Genomic DNA, 20590 nt, shown 5'->3' with positions numbered 1-20590 from the left:
AGCCAGCGGGTGCTGCCAGGGGGTGGTGGTCCTGGGCAGAGGGCAGCTGTGCTCATCCACCTTTGCATGGCTCAGACAAGGCTCCTTGCCCCTGGGTGAGAATCTCAGTTGGAGGAAGAAAGAGTCTCTTCTGTAGCTTTGCGGGGAAGGATTAGTGAGAAGTTCAACCATGGCTCTCTTTAGACAAATGATGAAAAACCTGATTATCTCAGCAGCACCTTCCCACCTGTTCCCAGGAGGCCAGACGTGTGATGCCAGGAGGCACGAATGAAGAATGAAGACCTCACAGACCTCTTGTGACAGCCGTGCGTTCGTTCCCCACTCGGTTGCACGGCGCCATCAGGGCTTCAGCCTTCCGAGACGTCGCTTCTAGCAAAACAGGTTGCTAAGTTTGAGTCCATTTGAGGGCAGTTCAAGGACAGGGCAAGTTAGAGGCTAGTAGCAAGTTCCCTCATGTCAACTCTCTATCTCTGCTTTTCTAGCAAAAGTCTGAACTTCAAGTCCACTTGACAGCGTAGGATGAAAAGACAGTTTATTCCCCGCAAGTCCAAGATTTATACTGGAGTCGAGAAGAAATAAGGGGTGAGACAGAGGCCAGGCTGGAAGAGTTTATTCAGACACACAGTTAAATTGTAACCTTGATGTGAAAGTAGGTGCACTGTTTAAAACCAACTTTCACCTAGGGAAGGGTGTCAGCAGTAATGGTTCGTGGAGCCGATTTGGACAGCAGTAATGCACGTTGGAGGCAGCAAGAAAAGTGGCACAAAGTTCCGGATCTGGAGCTGACAGGTTTCCTCAGCCCTGAGTTTTCTAAAGCTGACTTTGCAGTGTGACCTGAGCGGCAGGTGCTCTCACAGAAGGTGAGCTCTGCTGGACGCCAGCCTCGGCACGATGGCTCTTGGAAGATGAGAGTCTTCTTACAGCGTCACTTGGTCCTTTTGGTGGCTCAGTCACACTTCCCACAGGAGAGGGCCAGCCTGGCTGAGCCTGTATTTCTCCCTCCCCCATGGAGTCCTCCTGCTCCCCTCTGGCTCCCGGAGTCCACAGACCTCTGCATCTCCCTCCAGCAGCCCACCTCTCGTGTGCCAGGCAACGCCTTGGTGTTAACCTTACAACCTGGTTCTAACCGAGAAGTGTTAATAACCCCAGGTACTTATCACTCACGCACCACAAGCACTTCAGATTCATAGCTCATTTAATTTGCCCAAACCTGGAGATGTCTGCATATGATCCCCAGTTTGAGAAAGTCGGCACCGAGCAGCACAGTTTGACCCGGGTCTTAACTCAGCCCGCTCTGTAACTGTGGAGAACACTACTTTTGAGAACAACCAAGATCACCTGGTTTCATTTCTATGAGTTCTTTGCACATGGAGGGAATCAGCCCTCTGATGTGTATGTTACAGATATATCTCCTAGTTCTTTAGGAAGACATCTCTTCTGCCCTTAGATAAGGGGTAGCTTTTTTCCTCTTTTGGCTGTGTGGATATTGTTCCCCTTGGTGTAGAAGAAGGAATTCCTGTGTGGCATTTGCTAGCAGGATATTTAGCTTTTTCATCCAGCACCGACCTGAGTGATTTAGCACCCTGTGCCTGTTTTCATACAAAACACACCTTTTTCACATGAACCAGAGAGGGAATTCTTGATGATCTTCCATGTTTTCAACACTTCAGACAAGGTTCTCAGCTGAGATTCCGTCTTGCTTCGCTTCCTGAGGCTTAGGAATCAATATGGGGACAGAGGCTGGAGAGAGTGAAGGACATACGGCCGGAGGGTGAGGCACTGGCCAGCACACACCTGCCCAGAGCCTCACCTGTCTTGTTTTCCTCCATGCCCCTTTAGTGGCTGGGCACAGGCCAAGGTAAAAACACACAGGGATGGAGATAAGGAAGATCTGGGAATGCTGCACAGCCTGGGCCCTGCCTGGCAGAGCCCTGGGGCATTTGCCCATCACTTTTATAACTCCAGAGCCTTGTTTCCTGAGTGATGCCCTTACCCTGTCTGAAATCATCCCTGTAGCGACAGCTCCCAGAGCTGCTAGGTGCATCTGACTCCGGCCAGCGACAGGATCTCAAACGTCCTAAAGTAAAGATGACTGAGGATTGGGCGCAGAAATGGAGATGGTGTGTCCTAAACAGCCCTCGGTTTTGGCTGAGTTTCACTCCCTGGCTGGTCACCTGGCCTTTGTAGGATGCTGAGGTGGGGGCCTCTGACCCCCCTCTAGTTCTTTCCCTCTCCTCACCATCTCCAGGTGCCCCTTTCTCACTGCTGCCCCGGCCAGCGTGGCCTGGCTTCTCTACTGCTGTCCTCATCTGGGGTGAAGCCCACGGTTCGCTGGCTTTTGACTCCACTTGGCCGCTCAGATCAGCGCACATCTGCAGGCCTCCTGGCGCGGAGGAAGGAGTCAGCATCATTGTCCTGGCACGGCCACGTCCTGCCGACATCCCAAGTATGTGCGTGCCACCTCTGGCTGTGAGCTTCTCCGTGGTCAGTGTCCAGAGGAGAGCACATTTGTGTTGCACCGCAAATTCTAGGTATTCTTGTGGCAAGTCCTGAATTAGCATAATGCTACCAGGCTCCTAAAAGTTCTTTAGTTTCTTGCAATTCTGTGTTAAAACAGCCAGTTAAGGCATTTTTGGAGGTTAGCGTCATCAAGCCTATCGGCGTGTTCCGTAAGAGTTTGAATCGTGTGAGCTGTTTGGCAGCCCTCATCGGCTGTTGGCATCAAGGTTTCCGTTTAAGACAGACACCACAGAGTTAATGGTTGTCATCTGATCTGAAATGGCTCCAGTAAGTCCTTCTCCCTCATCAGACTCCTGCTGATGCACACAGGCACCCTCCCCAGCATCTCCTCTCTGTTCTCCCGCAGAGGAGAAAGTGCTGCCGGCCTTCCCTGTTTCTGCCACAGATGATCCTCCCTGGCACGGGTGCTTCTGTCTGCAGCAACCAGAGAAGGCACACCAGGCTGGGGGGGAGGAATTGTCCTGTGGCCTCAGTCACTCAACAGCCAGAGGAGATGGTACCCCTGGCTGCAGACAGCCCTAGGTCTGGCAGGAGCAGTGCAGCCGGTCAAGGCCCTGTCAAGCCCTTTGCGCCGCTTCCTGGTTTATTGACACCACATATCTGGCACGTGGAGGACGTCAGGCCGGTGCCACCTACCACACTGCTGGGTGCCTCCTGCTGTGGCAGCAGAAACACCCCCATTCCCAGAGAGGTGCACACCCTCCGTGGCCTCCCTCATGCCACGCAGAGGGCTGTGCTGGACTGGTCCCTCAGGGCCCCGAGACACTCAGCCTTCTTTCTTGTCACCTCCTGCCCCTTCCCTACCCTTCATCCTCCTTCTTTGGTACATCTGTCAGTTACAGAGGAAGACTGCTGTGTCGAGTGCGTAAGAGTGGGTCCCTGGTATGTTTCAAATCTCAGTGAGGGCTGGGCATGGTGGCTACACCTGTAATCTCGCCAGTTTCGGAGGCCGAGACAGGAGGATCACCTGAGACCAGGAGCTTGAGACCAGCCTGAGCAACATAGTGAGATCTCATCTCTACAGAAACTTAAAAGTTATCCAGATGTGGTAGTGCACACCTGTAGCCCTAGCAACTCAGGAGGCTGAGGTGGGAGGATTGCTTGAGGCCAGGCGGTCAGGACTGCGATGAGCCATGATTGTGCCACTGTACTCCAGGTTGAGTGACAGAGCGAGACCCTGTCTCTTTAAAAAAAAAACAAACAAACAAAAAAAAAACAAAACACATCAGTGGGGGATGGTAGGAAGGGTGTCTCAGGAGCCCACAGGCCCCCTGCTCGCAGCCTGTGCCCAGGTGGGAGGCATGTCGTCCTGTGATTCGCCGTCTTCAAGCCTTCAAGCACTTTCTCCTTTGCTTTATTTTGTTTAAATAAAAAAAATTGCCCCTTAGGTGAATGAAGAGTGTCATGGTCCACTAGGCACCTGGTAAAAATGCAAAACCGATAGTGAAGGCCTCAAAATAAATAATGCACCTGGGAGGACCGTTAGCGAAGCTCTGGTTGTGGCCCACTGCGATGTCCTTGGCAGTTCTTAAGATTAAATTATCATTATGTATTCTTTGAAGTAAGAGTTTCTTTTCTGAGTACCTTTGCCGTCAGGGCCCGGCAATTCTCTCTGCTCCTGTGGCTGCGAAGCAAGCGCCGTCTTGGGAGGGCTCTCGGCCGCTGCACACCTGGCCTTGCCTTCGGTGCACGCGCCGTCTTGGGAGGGCTCTCGGCCGCTGCACACCTGGCCTTGCCTTCGGTGCACGCGCCGTCTTGGGAGGGCTCTCGGCCGCTGCACGCCTGGCCTTGCCTTTGACGCACGCGCCGTCTTGGGAGGACTCTCGGCCGCTGCACGCCTGGCCTTGCCTTTGACGCACGTGCCGTCTTGGGAGGACTCTCGGCCGCTGCACGCCTGGCCTTGCCTTCGGTGCACGCGCCGTCTTGGGAGGGCTCTCGGCCGCTGCACGCCTGGCCTTGCCTTCGGTGCACGCGCCGTCTTGGGAGGGCTCTCGGCCGCTGCACGCCTGGCCTTGCCTTCGGTGCACGCGCCGTCTTGGGAGGGCTCTCGGCCGCTGCACGCCTGGCCTTGCCTTCGGTGCACGCGCCGTCTTGGGAGGGCTCTCGGCCGCTGCACGCCTGGCCTTGCCTTCGGTGCACGCGCCGTCTTGGGAGGGCTCTCGGCCGCTGCACGCCTGGCCTTGCCTTCGGTGCACGCGCCGTCTTGGGAGGGCTCTCGGCCGCTGCACGCCTGGCCTTGCCTTTGACGCACGCGCCGTCTTGGGAGGACTCTCGGCCGCTGCACGCCTGGCCTTGCCTTTGACGCACGCGCCGTCTTGGGAGGACTCTCGGCCGCTGCACGCCTGGCCTTGCCTTTGGTGCACGCGCCGTCTTGGGAGGACTCTCGGCCGCTGCACGCCTGGCCTTGCCTTTGACGCACGCGCCGTCTTGGGAGGGCTCTCGGCCGCTGCACGCCTGGCCTTGCCTTTGACGCACGCGCCGTCTTGGGAGGACTCTCGGCCGCTGCACGCCTGGCCTTGCCTTTGATGCACGCGCCGTCTTGGGAGGACTCTCGGCCGCTGCACGCCTGGCCTTGCCTTCGGTGCACGCGCCGTCTTGGGAGGACTCTCGGCCGCTGCACGCCTGGCCTTGCCTTCGGTGCACGCGCCGTCTTGGGAGGGCTCTCGGCCGCTGCACGCCTGGCCTTGCCTTTGGTGCACGTGCCGTCTTGGGAGGACTCTCGGCCGCTGCACGCCTGGCCTTGCCTTCGGTGCACGCGCCGTCTTGGGAGGACTCTCGGCCGCTGCACGCCTGGCCTTGCCTTCGGTGCACGTGCCGTCTTGGGAGGGCTCTCGGCCGCTGCACGCCTGGCCTTGCCTTCGGTGCACGCGCCGTCTTGGGAGGGCTCTCGGCCGCTGCACGCCTGGCCTTGGCTTCGGTGCACGCGCCATCTTGGGAGGGCTCTCGGCCGCTGCACACCTGGCCTTGCCTTCGGTGCACGCGCCGTCTTGGGAGGGCTCTCGGCTGCTGCACGCCTGGCCTTGCCTTTGATGCACGTGCTGTCTTAGGACTCTCAGCCGCTGCACGCCTGGCCTTGCCTTCGGTGCACGCGCCGTCTTGGGAGGACTCTTGGCCGCTGCACGCCTGGCCTTGCCTTCGGTGCACGCGCCGTCTTGGGAGGGCTCTCGGCCACTGCACACCTGGCCTTGGCTTCGGTGCACGCGCCATCTTGGGAGGGCTCTCGGCTGCTGCACACCTGGCCTTGCCTTCGGTGCACGCGCCGTCTTGGGAGGGCTCTCGGCCTCTGAACATCTGGCCCTGCCTTCCACCCGCAGGACAGCCGTCGGTGCTTGAGGACCAGGCAACACAGTCGTGGGTGACCCGCAGCTCTTTCAAGGATACTCTGTAATCCATGTTCTTTTCCTTTTCTGAAAATGATAAGTGGACTCCTGGTTACTTTCAGCTCAGAGTCATTTTCCCAGTTACTTTGCAGGTTTGAGAGATGCGGCTTCATCTGCCTTCTCTGTGGCCCTCGCTTAGGGTTCAGTTTCCTCTGCTGCTGGGCTGCTCTTTCTGCAGCTTCTGTCCTTGCCGTTGGATGATGCTCAGAATCAGCTTTCCTGGACAGCTGCCAGGCTCGTGACCTCGTGTGAATTGGTGAAGGGGAAAACTGGAGAGCAAACACATCTAGGAATATTTTCTCTTTCTGTTTGCAGAGTCCGCTTAGTGGAAAGAGGATCCCCTCATAGCCTGCCCCTGATGGAATCGGGAAAGGTAAGTATTACAGGAAGAAGCACGCATTTCTTTATCCATTTGCTTCTGAGTGTATGGGCTTTGAAGTTTTAGGAAATGTATTTTTTAGAATGTTTTTTCCAAAACGCTTTCTTGAAAGTAACATATCAGTGAGTATAGAAACTCAAAATAACAGTGTTTTAAACAAGTTAGACTTCTTTTCTCAGGTAAAAGTTAGGAAATAGGCATCTCCTCCTCCATGAAGCCAGCACAGGCCCTGGTGCCTTCAGCCTCGTTCTGCGTGTTGGAGCCCAATTACCAGGGGCCCCTCAGGAGCTTGAAGCGGCTGCTTCCGCTCCAGCCATCATTTCCACATTCCAGCCAGCAGGAGGAGAAACAGAAAAAGAAGAGAACAAAGCATGCAGACCATAGAGAAGGTTCCCAAGCTGTCCTACACTGAAATTCCATTGATCAGAATGTGGTCACATGGCCACACCTAGCTAAAGGTTGGGAACTATTGAGATATCAATTCTGAATATGTAAAGGCCTACCTAAAAATCAGGGTATCTATTACTATGAAAGTAGAAAAGAATGGTTAACAAGAGACAACCAAGAAAGATATTTAAGCACCGAAATAAAGACTTTTTTTTTTTTTTTCCCCGTTTCGGCCCCAGTTGTCAGATTCCTTCTCCATTGACATAATTCTAAAAGCATCTCGTGTTGCTTCTATTATAAAATTGCCTGCATGGCTGCAAGTTAGAATTCTTCACAGAGTTGGTTCCAACAGTAGGAATGTGCTCACCATCCATCCTAACAGTCTGGCGGACCATAGTCAGCAGCAGAACCCAGAGCCCTGAAATCTCACTTCAGACTTAAGTGAGATTTGACAGTGTGACTATTCCAAGACGTTCTGTGTTTTTACCATAAAATGTTTTGCCTTTATCTCAATCATAAATGTTAGATGAGCTGATCTGAGACAGGCTATATTCAAGATTTCCAGAATAAACTTTTGATTCCTTATATAAGTGGTATCAGTGGAATGTGAGATATTTCTAAGCTAAACTTTAAGAAGGAAATTCTGGCCAGAGCCAGTGTCTCATGCCTGTAATCCCAGCACTTTGTGGGGCTGAGGCTGGAGGGTTGCTTAAGGCTCCAATAAGCTGTGATCATGCCACTCCAGCCTGGGTGACAGAACTAGACCCTGTCTCAAAAAAAAAAAAAAAAAAGGAAATGCTTAGTACTGACATCTATTACAGTAAAAGATGTTTACCTGCAGGAAAAAGTTCCCCAGTATCTTGAGTTGAAAATTCGGTGGAGATGAGCTGGAGATCCACATGGACGTTCTAACGAAAACCTGCAGACTTCACCAGCAGTTGACCCACAATCTTTCCCTTCTGGCACCACCAGAGCAGCTGCCTACTATATCATTTTGCCAAAAGCATTTTGGGTTATCTTCGAGTCCATGCTTACCCCTGAAAATGTCACTCTGTGACTCCCTTCCTTCAGCGATTACTGCAAGCATCACCCTCCATCCATGCGTGTGCCATGATGTGAGATGTAATATTGAATCTATGTAAATATCTTAAATAACTTCATTGAAACAACTGAAAATTCCCATTTTGCAAGGTCAGGCTGTGTTAAACATTATATCATTTACCATGTTTTTGTTCAAACATTATTTTCATGATTTTCAATAGGTTTCTCTTAGCTTTATTGAGGTATGACTGACAATCAAAATGTTTAATTTTAAGGTCACCATAACAGCCTACAATATTGACAGTTACAGTGAGAATGTGATTGTGAGGCTGTGGTTGTATAATGGGTCATAACTATGTGGCATATAGTTTTGATTTAATTGCTTTCTAAACAGTCTTGAAACGAAATGGCATAAAGACGAGATTGAGGTTGGCTTGTGTGTAGTCTCTCCCTGTATTCCTCCCATTGACAAGAGAGTTTTCCTCTCCCAAATAGATACTTCCAGGGGTTCGGATTATAATTGCCAACCCAGAAACAAAAGGACCGCTGGGGGACTCACACCTTGGAGAGGTGAGTTGAGTGTCCTCCGAGATCCAGGTTACTTTTCTGTTATGTATCCTTGGCTTGCCTTGACACCATCAGAACTGCTCACATGCCCTCCATCTGCCACACACCGGTTTGAGTTGAGTGAGTTATGATTGCCTGGGAAATAGCGTGAGGTAAGCTTTATGGCTCAAATGAGTCCATGAAAGCTCACAATTACAAAATGGCACTTCCTTAGGGAAGTATAATAGATTATCCTCAAATAATTCTGAAAAGATTTAAACACATAATGTGTATGGACTGAGTTTCTTTACTTCTTAGCTCTTGAGTTTGCTTTCCACGTTCCTGCTTTTATTACTGAGAAGTCCTTCACCAGGAAAACGGCAGAGACCTCCATAGGGAGTAGTGTACAAACAACAGCATCAGGACACAGTAGCCAAGAGATCATGTGTTTATTTCAGATCAGAAAGCAAACAGTGGAACTTGACACCTTTGCCTCATTGTGTTCAGGATGAGCCCGCCCTGGCTGGCTCTTAACTCCCTGCCACTGTGCCCCTCCGCGCTGGCGGGATGCAGCTAGAGAAAGACGCCTCGTGGAGCTGCGTGGCCTTGGTCTCCTTTCTTGACACCTCATCTCAAGCAGGCCCTGGCACTGCTGGGCATCCCCAGTCTGAGAGGCCACGTGTCTCGTGCGTCCTCCTTCAGCCGCATTCTCTCTGGCAATGAGCTTCCTGCTTCTATGAGGAAGCAGAGGGCACTGGAGAAGAGCATGTCTGGAGCTAGCCTCCTCCCACGGTGGCAGCACGCGTGCCCTCCCTCCGGTTACCCCAGGCCTGCCGTGCCGTTGGGACAAAGCCCCATGTCCAGCCAAGGACACCCTCACTCCCCTTATCACCTGTCCTGTCTCATGAGGCGCCCCCCTTCCTGAATGGCTCCCAGCAGCACATGTGGGAGACGTGCTAAGAACTGACATCATATAAACAGCACCAGCCCTCCTCCTCCTCAGCCCTGGACGCATCCCCAGCACATGCAAGAACACGTTTCTACACGTACATGGGTGAACACCTGACCAATGAGCAAGCCCTCACCAGTTCTCACGTCCCAGCTTGCTTTGCTTCTTGGGCCTTGTTTTTTTTTTGGCCCGTCACTTGACCTCTCTCAGTAACATACATGAAAGATCAGAACTGCGGAGATCAAATTCTGTGCAGCTCTCACTTAGGAGTTTCCTTTAAATGTGTTCCTAGAAACAAAGCTGGAATCAGAGCCTGCTTCTCCGGCACCTGGAGGGGGTCCTCACGGGTGCTGCCTGAGACGTAGGCTGGGCCAGGGTCAGAATTCTCTTTCCTCTGAGGGTGGCCAGAACTGGCGAAATTTCCAGGGTGACTTTCTTATTAAGAATGTGTGTTTTTTCCGCTTTATGAGGTTAATTGAGAAAGTTATATAAATTAAGGAATGCACTGTGATGCTTTGATGTATATACATATTATGAAACAGTTACCACGACCGAGTTCTATTATCCATCACCTCACATTGTGTGTGTGTGTGATGAGAACATTTAGGATCTATTCTGTTAACAAATTTCAATTAAGTGATATAGTATTATTAACTGTAGTCACCGCACTACATTTTCTCCCCATAACCTGTTCGCCCTCTAACTGAAGGTTTGCACCCTTGCCCGTCATCTCCCCCTTGCCACTCTGAAGCCCCTGGTAACCACCATTCACCCTCTGCTTCTATGAACTCAGCTTTTTAGATTCCACATGAGTGAGGTGGTACAGTATTTGTCCTTCTCCATTCTGGCTTCTCACTCAGCACAACGTCTTCCAGGTTCATCCATGCTGTTGCAAATGGCAGCATTTCCTCCTTTTTTATGGCTGAGTAATATTCAGTTGCCTTAATGAGAATTTTCTTTGTGTTAGGGAACAGAGGACGGCTGTCATTTCCCTGATCTGATGGTGCACTGTCTCTCTCAGTTTCACTTTTTCATTTGAGCAGGCAGTGAGTGCCTGCCATATGTGAGGCACTGCTCTGGGGGCGTGGGTGCAGTACTAAACCAGTTTCTGACTTCCTGGAACTTGACCACTTCTCATTGTCAGTAAAATAATGGAAACAGCCAAGCCCAGAATGTCTCCACAGCAAACGCTCCAGAGTCTACAAGGCCCTGCCTCTCCTGACCCTTGCTGTGTGGGCACAGCTGCGTGGGCATCTGTGGAACTTCACTGGTTTTGCTTTTATCCAGCCCTGTCCATGGTTGTACGTAATCCACGTGGCTATCGCTTTGACTCAGCATATCAGTCTTTGCTTACCTATTTCCCCAAATGTCAGACATCAGGCATTTTTGTTTCCGGTTTTTGGTGTTATGTGCCTTCATCCCTTAGGTTTTGTTTTTCTGTGTGTTGTTTTATTGCAATATGTGTCCAAAAGTATTAGCTAACCAGGTGAAATGAGAAAAGAAATCTCAAAGCTTTTCAGCATTGTTCTTGCTCTTCAGAAACAATCATTCGTTAAAGTATAAGGAATCTAGTGTGACTTTGTTCATTTGATGTGTATATTTTTAAAAGCTATTTGTTAAATCTTCAACTAGTCTGCTTTAATACAGTTCCCCATAGGGATGCCTTGGCTGGTTGCTTGGCCACAAACTTGGTAGACTGCCTTTATTTCAGTATCCTCTGTGTGTCTCTCAAGAAACCCGAATGAGATTAACATCATCTTGGTTATTCAGTCCAAGGAAACGTTTACTATTACTGAATATAATGTACTGAATTGTCAAAGTAGTTGTAGCCTTATTTCCCTGGAGATAAAATAATGTCATCCACATTCCCTCCGTTTGCAGATTTGGGTTCACAGCGCCCACAATGCCAGCGGTTATTTCACTATTTACGGAGACGAATCCCTCCAGTCAGATCACTTCAACTCAAGACTAAGTTTTGGAGACACCCAGACCATCTGGGCACGCACAGGCTACTTGGGGTTCCTGCGGAGAACTGAGCTCACAGATGCAAATGGAGGTGAGAGTCCAGGCTGGCTGGCCCCCCCCACAGATGGGCAGAGAGGTTAGGCTCCCCTAGATACAGAAGCCTTTCCCAAGGTGTACAGCAGCCAAACCCAGGAGGGCACGTGTGCTAGCTACAACCCAGTGTGAAAAGAACCGAGTTTAAGAGCAAGAGGAAAGCAAAATGCAAATGTGTCCAACAGGCTGAGCTGTGCATCACATACGCTGTCCTGTCCTGAGAACCAAGAGCTGACTGAAAACCGGAGAGGGGCATGGCTGCTGAGCATGGGCTGCAGTGTCACCCACAGCAAAGTGCTCAGAGTCTCAGACCACAGAGTCTCCTCAGCAAGCCTGAAGGCTGCCTGCTCCCACGGGGTCCATCTGAGACAGAAGCTGTCCCAGTAGCTGCAGGAACGTGCATGCTGCTGCTTCTAGGACTGGGTCTGCCCCTGTCAGGGAAGAGGAGGCCGCGAGGCTCTCGGGCCCTGGTGGCCAGCTGTCTCTGCCCATGCGTTCATCAGAGAGTAGGGCCTGGTGCTGCTGATGCTGGTGCCTGGTGTGGAGCAGCCAGGTGGACAGCATTGCCTTTGCCCCATCAGAGGAGAGCAGGGTGAAGCCAGGGGTATTTCATGATGCGGAGGTGTAAAAGTGTACTGGCATAGTTAATTCTTTGCTTATTCCAGAATCCTTTCTCACCTCCTTAGTTCTGCTAAAAATAGAGGCAGGACTTGGCTGTTTCACAACAGTGGCAGTTGAGGTTCCTGGTGAGATCTTGACTCACCAAAACCCCAGGGAGATGAGTTACCAGACATCAGTAAGGCTTCCTTACATACCTGTCTAACAAACCTACGATGGTCTGGCCCAACAGGCTACGTTTAGGAATCATACAGAAATATCCTGGCATGACATTTGCATTGTGGGAAATTATAGACTAGTTTGAGGCTACTGCCTGAGGTTCCTGGAAGCTGCAAAAGCTGGTGGCAATTTATAATCCCAGAGAAAGGCCAGGAAAGCCACGTCCCGCTGAGTCCTGGAAGCAGGGATACCCTGAAGGACGTCTCCCTGCCACAGGAGAAGAGGCAAAGCTGCTGTAGGGGGCAGAGGCCGAGTCAATGTCTCCATCTTTCTTTGTCTGATTTAAATTAGAAAGTACTTATCTCTGATGTTATTTTATATGTCAATCATGCCTTTCAAATTTTCCCTAATATGCTTACTACCTTATAAAAATTTAGGACATATTTCCTTATTAAGGAAAGATAGGACCTGACCACTTGTTGTCATTGTCATTATTCTGAGGTTTGCAAGAAGGATAGAAATAAATTTCCTGGCTCTATGAGCTAAGGAAATGTTCATGAACAAGAGCAAGAGCTATGCTTTCTTCCCACTTATACACAGAATTAGTAGCACAGAGAAGCATGTGTGGGATAGAGTCACAGAGCTGGTCTGACTGTGGCTGCACTGTATCCTGTGTGATCTTGGGCAGACGAGGCCTCAGCCGATGGGTCCACGGAACTCAGACCACTGGGTGCTGACTTCGCCCCTCAGTTGCTCCCGATGAACATGCAATCAGGCAGTTGACTGGGTATCGAAGCTGAGCCAGGAAAGATCTTCTCCCAAAGCACAAGTGTAGAGGGTGCATGGCGGCTTTGCAGCCAGCCTGTGGGGCACTGACACACGAGCCGGGCACTTGCCAAGGAGCTCCGTGGCAGAAGGAAACAAACCGTCCGTGGATCCTTGAGCCTCTTCCTTTGCATCCCTGTCTCACTTTGGGGGTCGTTTTTAATCTTTTTAAGAAAAGGAGGAAAACGGCTTGAGCGGCATTATGGGGAAGCTTACACAGGCTGTCATTCCTCCGCAGAGCGCCATGATGCCCTCTACGTGGTAGGGGCACTGGACGAAGCCATGGAGCTGCGGGGCATGCGGTACCACCCAATCGACATTGAGACCTCGGTCATCAGAGCCCATAAAAGCGTTACGGAATGGTAAGTCGTGAGCTTGCAGCTTGTACGCAAATCAGGAGCAGAGTTTGTGAAGCATTGAGAATGTGGAGAGCACGGCGGTGGAGGAGAGTTTTGTTAAGGTAGGGAAGGGGGTGCGATTCAACATTTGACTATAAACCTTTATCTTTTGGGGTTAAAGCAACAAAAGAACACGCCACATGTAGAGTTAATGTACCATATATTACCTGAAAACGATAGACTTCTATTGCCATGAAAACTACTTGACGTTTTCCAGGAAGCCAAATTGTTTGGTTTTTAATTTACAAAATCATGATATAGGAAGAAAACAAACCTCACACATATGTAGGCACAGAAAATACTTTTATGACTGTTGACTTGGGAACTGGAAGTAACATGAGACATGGGAAAACTTTAGTGAGAAGGAGAGGCAGCGTTTGTCCAGACCCCAGAAGAGACTTCCAAAGTAAGAATTGCTTGAGTTATGGCTGACAGTGACAAGGTGTGTGCATCGCACCTGCCGCCTGGGGGCAGACTCTGCTCTGGGCCCACGTAAGGCTTCTGAGGCTGGGACTTTGTCTTTCTCTCTGGCCCATTTAATCTGTTGTGAAGTGCTGAGTATGTCAATGGTGCTGCCAGAGATTCAGCAGTAGGTTCTTCTGAGATGTGGGAGTGGATTGGATGCTGGAGTGCCGTAAGTTAAGTCGGCCAGGGCCGGGGAGTTTTACAGGCTTGTTCAGTGCCGTTAGATTTGCAGTTAGGATGAAAAGTGACTCAACACTGCTGGCTTTAGACTTGTTCATTCCCTTGATAACAGATGGGGTGCTAACTGAGGGCCACCTGGTGAAACTGGTCTCAGTCTCAAGTCAGAAACCCTGAGGGAGGTATGTTCTGCACTCTCATGAACAGCTCTTCTGGGTTGAAAGGATGGGTTCTGAGATTGTTCCTTCCTTCCTCTTAGCTAGCTGAGATGCAATAAAGGCTGGTACTTACTGCCATTTGCTGAATTTGAACACTAAGGACTTGGCAGAATTTACAAGATCAAGTCTGCATACCTGTCCGTGTTCCTGTGGCTCAGGTTGGCTAAGCCCCTACTCTCAAAAGTCCTCAGATTGTTGATTTCCTTGACACTTCTCTCCTTGAGTATACAGAGAAGACAGAAACTCTAGGAAGACTTTGGCCCAGAAACTCGGCCAGGGCCTACCTTATTTTCCATCTAAATAGCTACGAATATCAGTTACAGCCTTGCGTTTTTGTATTTTTAAGAAAACAATTTTAATTGGCTCGTGTGACCTCCCTCAAGCATTTTCTGTCTGGTTTCCCGCTGAAAGGTGTGCATGGAGGGCCTCGCTGGTGCCCTCTGTGGGCTTCTAGACCGTGGTGCTTATTCTGTAACAAATGGCGCTGCTGTTACCCGCCATGTGACCCCCAAACTGGATCTGTCCCTCACCAGGTCGGGGGCTCACATGCCCCTTGCCCACACAGTGTCCTTTGAGTGGACTTTTGAATGTTTGAGATGATCCAGGTACAAACTGCTTTGCTCCACCTTCCCTCTCCCAGCCTCCCTGCACTGCCCCTTGCGGCCACCGTCGGCTGCTCCATGCTGAGAAATGGCGGCTGTGACACCCAGCGCTGTGGAATGGGACTCTCCATGTTGCCAAATTCAAGCCAAACAAACTTTCTCATTTCTCATCAGTTGTTCTCAGCATTAAATAGCGTGCACAGCTCCTGTAAAAGCTCTGAGAGTTACTGGCACCACCCCCATAGGTCCCTGGCAGAGGAGATAGTGGAGCAAGCACACCCTCGGCCAGCTCTGTTCCTCCGGAGAGCCAAGCTGATTCCTCCAGAGAGCCAAGCTGATTTGGATACTCTAGGACTATTCCATACATTTCAAATGCCGTAATAAAAGTATACCAAATGCGCCTGAGACGTCTATATCTGTGATATGACAGATTCACAATGTGGGCTCACATGGGCCATGTAGAGCAACATTTTAACATCACCAGGAGCAGTATGACAGGAATTAAGCGCCAGCACATCTTCTGGGAAACAGCTCTTAGCATTCTCCATAGGCATACGGCAGTCACAAAGCAAAATCCAGGAGAACTCTTGAGAAGTTCCAGAAAAATTCTCCAATTTTCCCTTTCAATTTAACATAGGTTGGCCATACTGAATAAAATATGCGTTTTTTTCCTAATTGACTTACTCTCCCACTTAGAACAATAGTGAGTTTCCCAAAATATCTCCTGCCTCAAGCTGGGATAGAACGTGTTTGTCAGGTGCATGACAGCAGATACGAGCAGCCCTGGAGCCTGGTCTCCATCCAGCCCACTCTGCCCGGGAACCTTCTGGCCTCCTCAGCCAAGCAGACCTCAAGTACCAGGCTCTGTGAATATCAGGGCCCTTAAACAGTTAGTTCCAAAAGCCAGACCTATATCCTTTAAAATGTAAGGCACCGGGTTTTTGCTTCTGCCAGTTGGGCAGACTTAATCCTCTGGTGCCTGTCCTGCTGAAAGATGACTCGATCCCAGATAAAACATTTCTGAGTGAATCTCCCATATTCCAGAAGACTTTTCCCTGCACATGGGTTAGCCATGGCTGTATGGCAGCCAGCCCATGCTCAGTGCTTTAGACAGAGTTGTTACAATGTCCCCACATCTGCGTTCGAGGGGCTGGCTCAGCTGGGGCAAGCAGCTCAGCTGGGCACAGGACTGGTGGCTCTTCTCCATGTGTTTCTTATCCTCCGGACCCAAGGGCAAGCCCAGGTGTGTCCCCATCCTTGCAATGGCACAGGCACACCAGGAGAAGCCCCCATATCCAGCCCTCCTGGAGCCTCCACCGGCATTCATCTCCCTAACGCAGGCTGACCAGGTTCCATGCTGAGCCCAAGCCCCAGGACTGGGAAACACACCCCCACTCAGGCGCACCGCACAGACAGAGGAGTAGGCACCCATGCCCTTGGCCTCCGCACACACGGCCTGCAGCAGCAGAGCTGGACTCGGGTGCACAGACAGAGAGGAGTAGGCACCCATGCCCTAGGCATCCACACGCACGGCCCTCTGTAGCAGAGCTGGACTCGGGCGCACAGACAGGAGTAGGCACCCATGCCCTCGGCGTCCACACGCACGGCCCTCAGCAGCAGAGCTGGACTCGGGCGCACAGACAGGAGTAGGCACCCATGCCCTCGGCGTCCGTGCACACGGCCCTCAGCAGCAGAGCTGGAGTCGGGGGCCCCGCACAGACAGGAGTAGGCACCCCTGCCCTCGGCCTCCACGCGCTTGGCCCTCAGCAGCAGAGCTGGGGGTCTGGAAGCAGGAGGCACAGGGCTGCCTTGAGGGTATGAGGCTGATGGCACACTGCACTATTCAGTGAGGGCATTGGTCCTCCAGGCAGCAGCAAAGAGGCAGCACTGGAACACAGACTCTGCTGGCCAGGTGGAGTGACGCTGTGCTAGAAATGGGAACTCGGGAAGATCGTGAAACACTCGCAGAAGCCACCGAGAGAGAAGGCTGGTAGGAGACACCGACAGGTGCTGTCGCCAGGAAGTCTGTATGGGGAACGATTAGTGGGCGGCAGACGGAGGACGTGGAGAGGCCGGAGGAGACTGTCGGGCAGTGCTCAGGCAGGTCAGAGAGAGCCAAGTGGAACTTTGAAACCACGGCTATTAAATAAAGCATTAATAAACATATAATGATGGCTTTCTTTTCTGTCTTTTAGTGCTGTGTTTACCTGGACAAATTTGTTGGTGGTTGTGGTTGAGCTGGATGGGTCGGAACAAGAAGCCTTGGACCTGGTTCCCTTGGTGACCAACGTGGTCCTGGAGGAGCACTACCTGATCGTCGGAGTGGTGGTCGTGGTGGACATCGGCGTCATCCCCATCAACTCCCGTGGGGAGAAGCAGCGCATGCACCTGCGAGACGGGTTTTTGGCAGACCAGCTAGACCCCATCTATGTGGCCTACAACATGTAGTCTCGTCTCTTGGCTTCCATGGACTTTTCTAGAGATGTAGACATTGTTCTCCGTGTCCACTGAGGCGTGCAGACACAGGGCAGCGCTCACCAGAATGCAGCCATTTGTGGTGAGAGTGGAGGAGGAAGAGGACTTCTCACAGCAGCCACGATTGGCATGGGGGTGAAATGTGAATTTACCACTGAATTTCGCTCAGAAGGACTTTGGATTACTGCCTTCAGTTTGTTGGAAAAGCCCATTTCAAAAACTTTCTTTTCTTTTCTTTCTTTTTTAATTATTGGATAATAAGTGCTTTCTTCGTAAATGTGGTATTTTGTTAAGCCGAAATAGCAATTAAAAAAATATCCTGCCCTCCAGATGGGTTCTTTTAAACAATTTATGTAGTGTGACAAAGAATTGTTTTCTCTGTTTTAATGTGTCATGAAATCTTAATGACATGGATCTGTTACTAATTTAAGCCATTGCTAGATCTCATCCTTTTAGGAAAGTTTGAGGTACGAGAAAACCTTCCAAATAGCACCTTCCAATTAGATAATAGCAGCTTTCTTTGTCAGAAATGTGCTGAAGAAACAAAGGCTGATATATGGCCTTCGAAGTTAGTATAGAATGAGAAGAAATTATAAATAAGGTGTATTTCGGCAATTATCTTGCAAATATCTTTGTACTAAACTAAAAAGATAAAATAAGTTAACTTCCTCAATATGTAATTATGTACAAAACGTTTAATTTATTTTGATCTCTTTAGAACTATAAAAGAGAAAAACATTCAAGAATATTAAAGTCTTGTAATGTTTGCTAATATAAAAAAGTGTTGTATTATCTTGCGTGGATAGTATCACAACAAATATATATATATGAAATATAAATTCACTAATGAACAAAGGAGATTTTAAAGTTTAAGATGCAGAACTTGTCACTTGCATGGTGTGCCCCCCGTACTCACATACACTCTGCTGTTGCCAGCAGTCGCAGACCGCAGGAGCCCTGTCTAAAAGTTTCTTCTAGAACCAGAGACCAGCAAGTGAAATTATTGCCATCTCAAGGATGGCGAAAGAATTCAAAGCTCAATGTGCACTATTTTTTTCTTTGCTGTGGGACAACAGTGAATGTGTTTATGCCAGCGTGTGCTGATGATACTGAGGGGCTTTAGGTTGGCAAATAGCACTGTTTTCTTAGCTGCAAGAATTCATTGCACAATGTTTTTCATCATTTTTGTTAATGTCATCTTTTTTTGGTCCTTGCTACGAAAAGGAATGCGATTCTGTGGTCATTCGCACTGGGTTGCATTGATTCCCCCTCTGATGGCCAATGTGGAGTGGACAAAGTGTCCGGAACTCACATCGGTGATCGTCCCCTCGTCTTAAGACCCAGCCCGCTCTGTGTGAGCCTCTGGGGCTCCCTCGCTCAGTGAGCACAGTTCCCCGGGGGTTCATGCCAGAGCTCCGGCTGAAGCAAGAAGTCCTCCAGCTGCGTCGTTTGCCGCCTGTGGACGAGTGCGCCCCAGTTTCTGCCCTGGCAGCTCCTGGCCACACCTTCTCAGAGCTCACCTGTGCACTTCTAAATTGAATTGGCCCGTGGTGTCCAACCAAGAAGGAGCATCTGCACTCCGAGAAAGACGTGTTCTGTAACTGCCCCAGTGTGACCCTGCAGTGGCTCTCGGTGCTAGATATGCATGACTAAGATTGATGCTGGGCAAAATTTAGATGATCTCTCATTATGTTGTGGGCAGCGTCTTTCTCTGCCTTTGCTATATGCAGTCAGCAGTAAGCCTTTTGCTAAAAGAGTTTTGTTTGACTTCTGAGATCCAAGGCTGATTGTTGTTAAAAAAAAAAAAAAGAAAAGTGGCACATTTAAAAAAATTTGTCTGCATATGTGGTGCATCCTTCCATCTCCACAAACCATTTGATTCTTGAAATATGGTTTGACCTCATTGCTGTGTGTGAATATTTCTCCACATGCTTCAGATACACATTCCTAGTCTCTGCTTCCTAAGGGGGGAATCACCACACATTGGGGGGGAAAAAAGACATTTTCCTACACCCACCCACCTTGTTGAAAGGGAAGTAGGTTTGGGGCTTCAGGCCAGACACTGACTATGAAACATTAGCTGCAGTGTGCAGGACAGCTTTGAGGTCCAGCTGAAGTCAGGAAGCAAAACAAATGTAGATGTCACTTCAAACATAATTTCAACTGTCACCAGATCAACTCTACGTTCAAGAAGTGTGGACGCTGCAGTGCAGTTGTGAGGGCAGTTAGCAGCAGCCTCTTCTGCATCCTGTCAACTCTGATTAGTTAGAGTTTAGGCTCAAAAGAGTTGGTGGACTGAGATCGAAATTTGGTTGTGCAAGAGAAAGGAAAGGAGACACTTAGTACCACCAGTTTCAGCAATAAAGAAGGGTCATTCTGTATTCGAAATTGTACTGTAGATAAATCATTCATGAGAATGTAAAAAATGTTTGTCTTGTGACCTTGTGCTTTTGAAGTCAGACAAAACCGTGTAATCAACTTGCACAAAAAGAGGGTACACAGTGAACATATAAACACAGACCTAATCAAACAGGAGCAGATTCCTCATGGTGCTTGTTTATTATATATATTTAATCCTGCTTGACACTTTACCCAAGGGAGATGGTCCCTTTTATCAGTTGAATGTTAGCAGCGTTATTTCAGAGTGTGGTGACTGGTTAGAGAAACTCATGTACTCAACCAGCCACAGTTTCAAACAAAATTTTTATGTGCAAAGGACAGCAACCTTCTTGTATGTTAAACCACCAGTACGCTTTGTACATCTGTGATAACGCCTGTTTTATATTCAAATGAACAAATAAAAGCTTTTATTTTTGTTGCTCTGAAAATAGCAGTTTCTTAATTGGTCCCCTGGAAAGATGTCTGGGACAGCTTTAATCCCAGGAAGGAAGTGACTCCTACAGGGAAATGTATCTGACTCTGTTTACATAATTTGTTGCATTACTTAGTACAGATAATCATACTTTGAAAAATGTTTAAATTTTGATGTGGGCATTTATTGCTAAAAATAATTCCTATGGCAACAAATGTTTTGTGAAATGTTTTTTTTAATTCTTTTAAATATATCTAAATATATTTGTTCACATTTTGCTGCAAGTGTACAGATTATTGGTAATTTGGGGACAAACAGCGTGAGTCCTGTGTGCAAATGCTTTCTATCAGCTGTATCGTAGGGAACCTTTGCGTGTCAGGAAGTAGGAGTACTTGACTGTTCCACCCCAAATTGTCTTTATCCATTTGACAACCAAAAGCTGCATCTTTTGCCCAAGATCTGGGAATTCTTATGGCTTTGTCTTTGGGAAAGCAGTAGCAGATCAACTGGCCTTCAGACTAGTGGTTCCATGAAGATAAGTGTTTATTCACAAGAAAAATCAATGGAGCTAGGGCCGGGCA

The 20590-nt window shown here is 49.5% G+C and overlaps 1 protein-coding gene across 9 annotated transcripts in view; it reads left to right on the top strand.

Moving 5' to 3' along the window:
• Positions 1-20025, top strand: part of DIP2C (disco interacting protein 2 homolog C) — a 436795-nt gene extending 416770 nt beyond the window's left edge. For 6 of the 9 annotated variants that reach the window (XM_016962526.4, XM_016962527.4, XM_024346149.3 and 3 more), the window contains 5 exons: positions 6216-6273; positions 8203-8277; positions 11084-11258; positions 13101-13224; positions 16918-20025. In XM_016962526.4, coding sequence (XP_016818015.1) covers positions 6216-6273; positions 8203-8277; positions 11084-11258; positions 13101-13224; positions 16918-17170 — 685 coding nt within the window. In that variant the 3' untranslated portion in view covers positions 17171-20025. Of the gene's footprint in view, positions 1-6215; positions 6274-8202; positions 8278-11083; positions 11259-13100; positions 13323-14161; positions 15123-16917 lie in introns of those variants that run through there. The other 3 variants (XM_063781265.1, XM_063781264.1, XR_010146752.1) reach the window with 2 other exon arrangements.
• Positions 20026-20590: the final 565 nt, after the last annotated feature.

Source organism: Pan troglodytes, chromosome 8 (assembly GCF_028858775.2).
Source record: "Pan troglodytes isolate AG18354 chromosome 8, NHGRI_mPanTro3-v2.0_pri, whole genome shotgun sequence".
NCBI lineage: Eukaryota > Metazoa > Chordata > Mammalia > Primates > Hominidae > Pan > Pan troglodytes.
This window is presented reverse-complemented; position numbering and strand designations above follow the sequence as displayed.